This window comes from Euprymna scolopes, chromosome 29 (genome assembly GCF_053919585.1).
Source record: "Euprymna scolopes isolate OS-2025 chromosome 29, ASM5391958v1, whole genome shotgun sequence".
NCBI lineage: Eukaryota > Metazoa > Mollusca > Cephalopoda > Sepiida > Sepiolidae > Euprymna > Euprymna scolopes.
This window is the reverse complement of record NC_136510.1, coordinates 14,224,695-14,237,194: the sequence shown is the minus strand read 5'-3', so window position 1 is coordinate 14,237,194 and position 12,500 is coordinate 14,224,695. Positions and strand designations below refer to the sequence as shown.

The following is a 12,500-nucleotide window of genomic DNA, read 5'->3' as shown; positions in this document are numbered from 1 at the left end:
TACAAAACCTATCTAAGAACACTGCCAGATACATAAAGTGCATATGTGTGTGAAATTTCATAAAAATCGGCACAGCTGTTGCATAGTCTATAGGGAACTCACATAAAGTTCCTTTTATATAATAGTAGATATTGATATAATAATGTACTTTACTACAATTTTTTTTTCCTGCAAAATTACTTTTTCCAGCCTAAGCGACTCTTAATATAAAACATTTTCTTAAAAATAAGCTAAAACAAAAAAATTTTTTTTTTTTAAATTCGATGTCAATGAAGGGGGATAACTCTAGATCGAACAATATAATAGTTGTTTATTGCAGAACCAAAGTTTTATGTGCAATTATTAGTGATTATAATGACGAATACAACATCTACATGAATTAAAATATATTTAAGCGTATTTTATAACTGTGCCACACCAGCGGCGCGGGGGGGGGGTGCATTACTATATATTGACTGCAATATAATAATAGAGAATTAACTCTCTTTAATAATAAATACAAAATCTGCATACATTAAAATATTATATTTAAGGGTATCTCATGACCAGGCAATGCAGAGTACCCTTCTCGTTTTATAATATGTGTGTAAAAAAATATATATATACTAGCAGGCTGCCTAGCGTTGTTCAGATAATCTTTAGTTTCATTTTTGCTCCCTGTCATGCTATGGTATCTGCTATGACATCATAGCACACACACACACACACACATATATATATATATATATATATATATATATATATATATATATATAAATGTGAGCATGAAAAGTAATATGGTTAAGCTTAAACATGGAAAAGGACAAGATATTCTAGTAAAAAATATAATGCATTTATAACTTAAAATATTGCAGCATTAAGAATTGATTATATAATGTTAAATTGAATTTTAAAAAAATTCTTAATGCTGCAATATTTTAAGTTATATAGATTTATTATATTTTTTACTAGAATATCTTGTCCTTTTCCATGTTTAAGCTTAACCATATTACTTCTCACGCTCGCATTTTTCTATTGTAATCTAAATGACTAAAACTACCACTAAACCATACATTTAAACACTACCGTGGTTGAATTATATATATATATATATATATATTTTTTTTTTTTTTTTTTTGAAACACGAAAACAATGTCTTTTGTATCCAATATTTTATTTTTTATATTTCAAGCGGTCCTCCATTCTTGTTCACAAAAAAGTATCGAAATGAAAATGAAAGACGTTGAAAAAAAAAGTTGAAAATTTGTATTTTGGACAGCGTTCATTTTTGGCACTAATGTTCGACAGAGTTCATATGAATCATTTTTACCATTTGTGAAAGAAAAATGTCGTATTTATGTTTTTATTTTAAAAAATTTTTGTAACGCGTTCATTTCAACCGACAATAGCGTTCATTTCAACCGACAAAAAAAAGATGTAATTGATTTCAATAAGTGTAATAAATAATTAGAAACAAATGTGTTGAACAGTAAAAATAATATTATCAATAGTTCTCATCATGATAATAATAGTGAAGACAGTAAACGACCAAGTTCTCTCCGATTCTCTCTCCTCTGATCTTGATCACGTTGTACAACGGGGAAAGGAGTGGCTGGTTACTTTTAATGCATCTAAAACCAAGTTTCTATCTTTACATCATCAACGTTCTGATCCCCATCTGGCATCAATTGAAATGAATGGCTCTCGTCTTGGGGAGGCCTCAAGTTTTGACAGGCTTCTGAGTTTGACCTTTACTCCTGATCTTAAATGGAATACGTACATCAAATCTGTTGCCAAGGCCGCTGGACAAAAGGTCAGATCCTTCTATCGATCCAGTAGATATCTCACTGCTGATGCAATTCTCTATCTATATAAGAGCCAGATATGTCCAAGGATGGAGTACTGTTGCCACATATGGGCAGGAGCTGCTAGAAAAGACTTGTCCTGCCTTGATAGAGTTCAAAATAGACTTCGGGGCTTGGTGGGAGATGTCCTTTTCTCTTCGCTGCAACCTCTGTCTCACAGAAGAGATGTTGCGAGTTTGTCTCTGCTTTATCGTTATTTTCATGGAAAGTGTTCGACTGAGCTTCAATCTATGGTCCCCCCTCGCCAAACTTTCACAAGAAACACTAGACTAGCTGAAAACATTATCAATAATTTTCCCCACTCTTTATCTGTACCTAAACCTAAACATAGATTCCATGATCAAAGCTTCTTCCTTAGAACTGCACGCCTGTGGAATTGTCTTCCGTTTTCCTGCTTTCCGGCTTTCTATAATATGGTTGTCTTCAAGTCCAACATGAACAAGTTTCTGATGAGCCGTTCCACTTAGGTTAACAAATTTACCAAACTTCCATTACTATCGATTACTATATTGTCCTTTTGACTACTCTACACTCTTTAACCCTTATCCTTGAGTGGCCTATCGGCCTTGATAAGTGGTGACGTCTATGTAAAAAAAAAAAAAAAAAAAACTTCGAACATTGGTGCCAGAAATGAACGCTGTCCAAAATTGTCCAAAATACAAATGTCCAGTTTTTCTCAACATCTTTCAGTTTCATTTTGATACATTTTGTGAACAAGAGAAAAAGACCGCTTGGAACATGAAATTTTTTTTTTCCGGAAAGAAACAATATCGGAGGTAGATAATGAAATTCCAAAATAATTCAATTAAATTTTTTGGATAAGTTTGTTTTGTCATTGAAAGTTGAACTAGGATTAAAATAAGAGACATGAAATTAATATGATAGAAGTACACATAGACTTTTTAACAGACACACACACATATATATAGATGGTGGACTTATGAAAAGCACAAGGGAGCGGTACTCACTGCCTGATGTAGTCATAACAGAATGAAAATGTGTCAAGATACGTACAAACTTTGTATTTTTTTTCAAACATATCTGATGAGATGTAACTATGAAAATTTTTTAATAATATAAAATTTTAAATTGTCTGGTTTTTGTCGAAATAATTCTAATATCCGAAAAAAATACAAATATGAAGTTATTGCTTCTTGTTTTTGGTTTTTGCCAATATATATATATATATAGTAATTTATAAAATATGTATGGCGATTAAGCTAAACTGAATATTCAGCGTTTCATCCACTATAGGATTCGTCAGGCTTATGCGCGAATTCTGTGGTTGTTTCTCGTTTTTATATATGTTGAGGATTTTAGTTAGCCAATCAGCGCGGTGGATACTAGAAAGCTGATTGGCTAACTAAAATCCTCAACATATATAAAAACAAGAAACAACCACAGAATTCGCGCATAAGCCTGACGAATCCTATAGTGGATGAAACGCCGAATATTCAGTGTAGCTTAAGTGCCATATATATTTTATAAATTACTAACTAGCTCTACCTACATATTGAGCACTTTTGAAGTAAATACTTAAAGTTTACACATAAATCTATACTTTCGTATATTAATTTTATGTGAGTAAATGAAGTAGTTATATATATATATATATATATATATATGCTATGACGTTATTATGAACAGACAGGAATATGGATTTATTATAATAAATTAAACATGGGTCACATAATTATAAACCCCAAAAGGAACTGCCCAATAAAAAAAGTTATTAATATGTTGAGATAAATTACCAACCACTCCTTGAGATCTGGATGTGACACAAGAACAATCTTAACATGGAGTAAACCATGAACTCCACACCAGAGCCAACATAAAAAAAATACTGTAATTGGACTGATCAGTATTGCTTTGTGCAATCAACAACATCCCCCTTTCCAAATGAGGGGAAGACCAAATGAGGGACTATCCCTTTTAACATGCCTGATAAGAGGAGGTACTGCCTGAGAGGATGGTTTACTGAGCACAGAGCAGAACCCATACACAAAATAAACTAACTGATACTCAATGACCAATATTAGTAGGACGATATGAAAAATAAAGATGAATTCATGCAACCGTGGTGAAAAACATGAAAGAACATAATGCAGAAACGGTTTACAAAAACAAAATCTACAAAACATGCACAGACCAAAAATTTTTAATACTGTATTCTAGTTTTATCAATTATAATAAAACACTACTTCAAGTCCTACAAATACTCATTAAAAAAAAAAAACTCACGCACCATCTTTTTTTAGATTTTTTTGTTATTTTTTTTTATAAATATTTATTAATACAGAATTTTAATAAGCAATTTGGCTAATTTAGCAGCACTATTCAACCAGATAATAAAATCTCTTAAAAAAATGAAAACTGAAAAAAAAAAAAAAAAAAATGCAAAAAAAAAAAAATGAAGGTTCTAGAAAGATCACAATCATTTTTTTGTTTTCTTGTAGATTAAGACATGGGACTCATGCCAAAATATCTCAAATAAAAAAATAGTACTCATTTTCTACCACCCTACAGAAGTGATATGTCATATTTCACCGTCGTTCTTATTTTAGCCCTCCCCCCCGTTCTTATCCATAGTCATATGACTGTTAATTTAACACACTAATACATCATTGGCACCTACCCTCCTGCATGCACATAACTTTTATGGCCAAATTCAAGGTATTTGCAACAGTTTCAATTCTGACAGTAACATCTACAACAGTTACATATTACATACGTCTCCATTTGAAAACATAGATTTGAAATGATGCTTTGAATAACAACAGATATGCAAGCAATAACAAACTGATTCCAATTAATTATCCTTTGCAGAAGAGATAAATATTGGAATATTTGTCATCTAAAGATGTAGAAGAAAAATAATTCACAACTATACACACACACATATATATTAATACACATATATATATATGCCTGTTGATAGTAACACATAACTAGTTTTAATGTATATATTCAATAAAAATGTTTTTAAAAAATTGCTACATTTATTTAAGCTCAATAAAATGGATTTGCACTTTCATATATCATTAATAAACAATTCCAGTACCATGCGTATACTTATATAACATTCATATCATTTTATATACGGACTAATAAAATAAAATGAACGTTATATAAATATGCTTGTGGTATTGAACCCGAACCCCAACACTAACAAAAATTACACCTTCCAGCTATATTGCAAAAACCAAATGCATATTAACTATAAATTTGATGAAAAATATGACGAACCTAATAAAAAGATACACTAAACCCATCGAACAAAATAAGATTAAACTAATAATAATAATAATAATATATTACACAAAATTTTAAATTTCGAACTTAATAATTAAAATCAATAATATTAGTAAACCCACACTCAGCCAAACAAATGTAATATACAAATTCTCCTGTCCATTCAAAGAATGTCTTCCAAACCAATCCAAGAATTCATATAGTACCTATATTGGCCATACAACGACAACTCTCTTCAAGGTCACAGTAATGAAAAATATCCAAAACTTACAAAAGACAATACAGTAATTAATTATTAATGAAAACAGTTTTTGAAGACAATTAGCGAAAATTAAGTTTTGCTAAAATGGCCAAAGATTCTCAGATTTCAGAAAATAATTACTTCCCTTTTATTACAATTCGAACTCCCTGGTTTCCTTTTTTTTTTAATTTTTTTTTTATTTTTGATAAAACTCTATTTTTTCTTACTGGCATTCAAAACGATTTTCATTATTAATTAATTTTCTACCTTATCGATTTTCATAATTTTTGAATATGTTCATTACTGCGAGAAGACAATTAAGTAGATACCACTGGTTTTGCTTGAAATTCAATATTTCGATTTCCGCTAATCATAACGTGATAGAACAGATAATTTTTTTATTAGCATCATGAAACTGATTATAAAATAATGTTTTGCACTGAAGCTCACTTGATCTTCTTACATCATAACACAAAATAGACAAGATAACTTGCATATTTTGTGTTACTTAGCAAATTAAAGATTTATGAGAAATATTTTTTAATTACAACTTAAGACATTAATTAAAAACTTTGTGAGCAATAGTAAAATAAAGTATAGAAATGTGTTAAAAGAGTTACTTCCCTTAGTTAACTGGAATGGCTTCAACAGAAACCGACAATATTTATGTAAAATTAGTTGCATCTAGCAGGCATTGCTCAGACATCTTTTATTTTGCTTTAACTATAGTCTTTATTTTTTTTTTTTTTGCTGTTTTATACTACACTAAGGATTTGGAAAGTTAAATTTAATTAATATAGTGTTGTTTGGTCATTAAATTGAACCAAATTGTTATGAAACTATAATTTAATTTCTGTTTACAAAATGATTGTATGTAAACAACTTCCTAAAATTTCAATCTTTAAAATTTGCTATGAATTTTAAAGCAAGTTTAAATGCTAAGTGACTTTCTATTTAACAGTTTAAATGCTAAGTGACTTTCTATTTAACAGTTTAAATGCTAAGTGACTTTCTATTTAACAGTTTAAATGCTAAGTGAGTTTCTATTTAACAGTTTAAATGCTAAGTGAATTTCCATTTAACAGTTTAAATTCTTCTAACTTCCTATCAAATTTAAAAGAGTCACAAAATAATACATTCTTTTTTTTTTTTTTTATAAACTAAAACCAATGATTAAAATGACTAACTTGTATATAAAGAAACCGAAATGCATTCTGTGGGATTTAATTTAATAATTAAATTTTTTTTTTTTTTTAAAGTCCGTGTTGATATTTTATGCTATTGCATTTTTGCTTTCAATACATAGACGATGAATATTAAATCGAAAAAAATGTATGTGTAAGTCACACAGAGGCGAAAAAACATACAAGAGCTAGTCTTACAAATGTAGTGATTCAAAAGATAACTACCTCCCACAACGAAATGATGTGACATAAGAGCCAGCGCCCTCAAGAAAGAGCACTCTGGCAAGCAAAAATATGCCTGGGTAATTCTGTCGGCATTCCTCAGTAGGGCTGCCTCAGGCGATTAATAATAAACTAACCCTTTCTCAAATGGAGAAGGCAAAGCCTGGGAAGATAGACTTCCTAGATCTGCACATGACCAGCAACATATCTCAATCACCAGAGGAAAGGCTATTTTAATAATGCCCCATCTCTGTTGACTTTGGCGCCAAGGTAAAAACTCTGTTGACAATAAACTTAAAATTTCTAATCGACATGTTTAAAAACATGTACTATGCAAATAGTAAATTAAAACAGAAACACATCACTAAGATTAACAAACTTTCATAAAATTTGAAGATCGATGCATCAAAATATAATATTACTAGAAACAGCATAATCACGTTGACACTGGTTCTCATTAGGTCACCAAAGTTAAGCAAAGTTGAGCCTGGTCAGTACTAGATGGGTGACCAATTTGCAAATCCTAAGCACCGTATGTAGGAGGACGTCGAAAACCTCTCTGCAAGAGTTGCAAAAACATAACGTTATCATCTCTTCTGACAGGGATATACATGCAACTAGGGACCGCTTGTGAATTTTATACTCCCACGAAACTTCCTCCTTTGGAGGAAACCGGTTAAACCCACATAGGGTTAGTGCTGTTTTCATTCCATCACAAAAGGAAGATAATATCGATGATATTCATTTAATATTTAGAAACAAGACAAAAGTAATTTTCATTATATTAGTTTATGATGAGGCAATGGAGCTAGACATAGGGTTAGGGTTATTTCCATTTTTTTTTTTTTTCAGTGGAGCTGTAAGAATCTTTTGGTAATTATGCAGAATATGAACTGCGTTATCGTCATCATATTTTAAGTAGGTTATGTAAAGCACTGGAAGGTGTTGAAACAACTAACCAATGAAATCACAGCAGTTGACATCTGGCAATTAGTGTCTTTTATTTTTTCGCTGTATCTTTTCTCCATTAAATTGTTAGGTGAAAGTACAGAATAGTTAAAAAAAAGCATTTCTCCCCTTTCCATGTTAAGAATGGCTTTCCGAAATAATATTATTTCAGCATGTTCCAGGGAATTTAAGTGGTTTTGTACTACTTCAAAATGTACAATCAAAACTAATTTATATCTTTAGGCCTTTTAATTTTTATTTATTTTTTTTTTAAGTAGTTACAGGCATTCTAGCTATCCAAATGGCAAGTGTTTCAGAATACTTAATCTTATTAAAGAGTTTTAGTGAATTTTTTATTTTTTATGAAAGAAACAATATGGGAGGTAAATAATGAAATTCGCAAATAATTTAATTGAATTTTTTGGATAGGTTCGCTTTGTCATTAAAACTTGAAATAGAATTAAAATAAAAGATGCTCAGTGTTAATTATTTATTAATATAAAACACATTTTCACCATTTTAAATCTATTTTTGCTATTAGATAAAAAGTTTCATTTCTTTCTTTTCTAACATAAATATTAGCATATTGATTTCTTAAAATTACTTGCTTCTCATACTGCTGGGCAATCTGTGATCTAATAGTGGTAAGGAATCTAAGTGGTGCTGTGCTACTTTTACATCTTTAAAATATACAGTCAAAAGTAATTTATATCTTCGGGATTTTTAATTCTGTTTTTTTTTCATTTTTTTATGACTATAAGCTACTGAGGAACTACAATAAAATTTAAAAAAAAACTATTTGAGATAAATAATGAAATTCAGATAAATGCAATTGAGTTTTTGTTTTCTCATTGAAAGTTCAAATAAAATGACATATTAAAATAAGAGATGCCCAATAAAATCAAATAAATAAATGGTCAAGATGAATCTGAAACAACAACAGAATATTACTTGTTTTGATCGGACTATTGTTCTCATCCTGAGTGTTTTTTTTGTGCAATTTTTTGGTCAATATAGCCTTCGACCATGGTCAAGCATATTTGTCGCCATCTTGCAAAAGAAAGGTAAAAAGTTACTGGCTCCGTAGATGGTTTCGTATTCTTGAAGTTATTTCTGTTTCTGTTTTTTTTTTTGCTGTGGTTTCATATATGAGTAACTTTTCTCCTTTCTTTTCCAAGATGGCGCCCAACATGTCTGATGAAGGTCGAAGGTTACATTGACTGAAATATTGCACAAATAAAACTCAAGATGAAAACAATAGTCCAATCAAAACAAGTAATACAAACAGTCAGCCCTCATCTCAAAAATTCAGAATAACAACAGAAGACTTTTTTTTTAAGGAATTATGGGAAGAAATAAAGGAAGAGAAGAAAAGAAAAGATACAAAATAGTCTACAATCCAAAGCAGACAGATGGCTTTGTTTTATCTATTTTCATTCCAATGTCTGAGTTTAAACATCTACGTATCTCATGCCAAGTATTGCAAGCATTAGTCACACAATTGAGTGAATTTCCATTCGCAACCCCAATAAAGGGCATTTTACAGCTACCTGCAGAAATCGGACTTTCAGACACGACAGGCGTCGGCGATGTTAGAGTTGAGGGAGTCTGTGACTTGGACTTTGGTAGAATCTGGATTGGTATTACGGTTCCATCCGAAGTATCAATAAAGAGGCTGTCAGTTGGAGATGGAGCTGTTGACCTTTGAACTGGGATCTCAATCATTTGTGTGGGTGACATTGGTGAGATAAAGGGCAAGGGAGAACTGAGGGAAGAGGTTGTGGGTGGAGTTGGAGACAGGATGGGGGTTACAAGAGGAGACATTACAGGGGCTGGTACTGGGGATATCATGGGAGTCGGTTCATAGGACATCTCAGACACTGGAGATGTTATCTGTGCTGACAAAGGGGACACTGATGGAGGTGGTACTGGGGACATTGCTGGAGACATTACAGCAGCCAGAGATTGCACTGGAGACATTATTTGTCTTGAGACTGGATATATTAGAGATGGGGGCGGCACTGGGGACATTACAGAGGCTGGAGCTTGCACTGGGGACATCACACGAGCAGGGGCTGGGGCTTGCACTGGGGACATCACACGAGCTGGAACTGGGGCTTGCACTGGGGACATCACACGAGCTGGAACTGGGGCTTGCACTGGGGACATCACACGAGCAGGGGCTGGGGCTTGCACTGGGGACATCACACGAGCTGGAACTGGGGCTTGCACTGGGGACATCACACGAGCTGGAACTGGGGCTTGCACTGGGGACATCACACGAGCTGGAACTGGGGCTTGCACTGGGGACATCACACGAGCTGGAACTGGGGCTTGCACTGGGGACATCACATGAGCTGGAACTGGGGCTTGCACTGGGGACATCACACGGGCTGGAACTGGGGCTTGCACTGGGGACATCACACGGGCTGGGGCTGGGGCTTGCACTGGGGACATCACACGAGCTAGGGTTGGGGCTGGGGCTTGCACTGGGGACATCACACGAGCTGGGGCTTGCACTGGGGGTGTCACACAAGCTGGGATTGGTGACATAACTTGAGTAGGATTGGGAGATACGTCCCAGGTAGGGGAAAATGATGGCGAAATCTGCTGAGATTGTTCTGGTGAAGCAACTTGAATATATGAGGGTGTTGTAAATGAAGTGGGTATCGACGAGACCGAGGTTGGTTGGGAGAAAGGAACCTGAGGTGGGCTAGAGGCCAGTGACTTTAAAGGCTTAATAGTGGGAAGAGAGAAATATAAGTTTGGATTTTCTCTTAGTTCTTTCGACACATTAGGGACGGTTGCCTTTTCCAACGGAACTTTCTGTTTTTCTTGTTCCGGAAGTTTGTTCGAAGATGTGTATGAAGTGGCCATGTATGTGGTGCTGCTTATGCTGGGACTTTGGGGAAAACCATGACTTGCACCTTTGAATTCTGTGTTTGATTGGGGCTCCTGTTTGATAACTTGGATGGGCACTGATTGCATTTGCTTAGCATAGATTGAATCAGGGTCAGGAGGCTCGTAGGGTGGGGGTGGAGGAAAATGAGGAGGTAGAGGAGATCCTGCCGACTCATATGGCCTAACTTTGTCAGCATCTAGTTAAAAATTAAAAATTAAAAGTGAATTAGTGTCAGAAGAATTTTTTATATTTTATATTTTTTAATCTTTTATTTTTTAATTAAAAAAAAAAGTAATGTTTATTTCATTTTTTTTTTTATTTCATGTTCCAGAGCAAACAAAGTAAAAGAGTTTTAATCAAACTTCTGATAGAATCAACGCAAAACGAGCAAATTTTCACAAGAAACTGGCTGCAAAAGGTAATTGACAGTTAAAGGTGACCAGGAACGGAAGAATCTAAGAGAAACAAACGGTGCCAAATAAACTCTGAAAACGAAATGAAGAATCTACAGTTTAATTCCAAAACTTCAACCAAAACAATTATTCAACACAAACTAGTAAATGGAAAATCTCACAGAATAAAAATTGTCCAACAGAATCAGAATGTAGTGAGATATAAATATATATAAGAAACTGAAATGATGATAAATATTTATATAATTTATTGAATCATCAAACGTCTAAATAGAGGAAATATAATAAAAGTTTTTTTCCTTAATCTATGGAGTTTCAAAAATTTATACTTTTCTCTCCAGGAAACATTTTTTATACTGACTTGTAAATTTTTCTACTCTACTTGGCTATTCATTTCCTTTTAATAGAAAAGTATAAATTCTTGAAACTCCATGGATTAAAGTAAAATTTTGATTATATTCCCTATTGCTTGAACATCTGATAAGTCAATAAATAATGGAAATATTCATCATCAGCTAAATTTCTTTATTATATTAATGAGCTATCAAGAATATTGAGCATTTTTTTTAACAAGATAGGAACTCATTGAAAATATTTGTATTTTCTTCTTCTGATTTTTAAAAACTCATATATATAGATTAATGCCAACCTTTTATTTGTTTTTAATTTTTTTGAGTCACTGATGACTTGTTTAGATTTTTAAAAGCCTTTAAGAGGCAGATCCACTGCAATGAAACCATGGTATGTCTCTGAAATATGTAATGTATAGTTTTTATATAACTAATTTGCATTTTAGTTCTCATATCGAGCACTTTATTTTATTTTTATTTTTTACATATGCATCACATTATCAAGGCCAAGAGGCCACTCAAGGATAAGGGTTAAAGAGTGTACAGTAGAAATTGGACAATATAGTAATCATTAGTAATGAAAATTTTACTTTATTGGTTTCTTTTCAATGTATCCTGACACCCTATATACGAGATGAGTTCATATATGTTCTTGTTAAAATTTTAAGTATTTCTCAGTTAAAAATTAGGAATCACTTCACATTTTACAAATAAAAATTAGCCATATAGAAAACATATGAGCACATAAAATTATAGGTGTTGTTATACTTCAAATCTTAATATTTAATGCTTTTTATAAAAAAAAAAACTAATTTTTTTTTTTATAAAATTAAATAAATGTTATAATAACATAATTATAATACCATAACTATAATATAATTATGATAACAATTTTAATAATACAATTATAATAACATAATTATAATACAATTTTAATACCATAATTATATTAATATAATTTTGATAACATGATTAGAATAATATAATTTTGATACCATAATTATATTAATATAATTTTAATACCATAATTATATTAATATAATTTTAATAACATGATTAGAATAATATAATTAGAAAAATATAATTTTACATGTTTCTATGCTTGCATTTTTTATCAGCAAAAGACACTTTGAAATTATAA

The 12,500-nt window shown here is 31.9% G+C and overlaps 1 protein-coding gene across 50 annotated transcripts in view; it reads right to left on the bottom strand.

Moving 5' to 3' along the window:
* The window catches only part of LOC145252497 (uncharacterized), a 957,520-nt gene that overhangs the window by 564,912 nt on the left and 380,108 nt on the right, over positions 1–12,500 (bottom strand). For 46 of the 50 annotated variants that reach the window (XM_080111966.1, XM_080111941.1, XM_080111971.1 and 43 more), the window contains one exon: positions 9,245–10,792. The exons of the other annotated variants lie outside the window; for them this stretch is intronic. In XM_080111966.1, the coding sequence (XP_079968092.1) occupies positions 9,245–10,792 (1,548 nt within the window). The remainder of the gene's footprint in view (positions 1–9,244; positions 10,793–12,500) is intronic. 50 annotated transcript variants of the gene reach the window in all.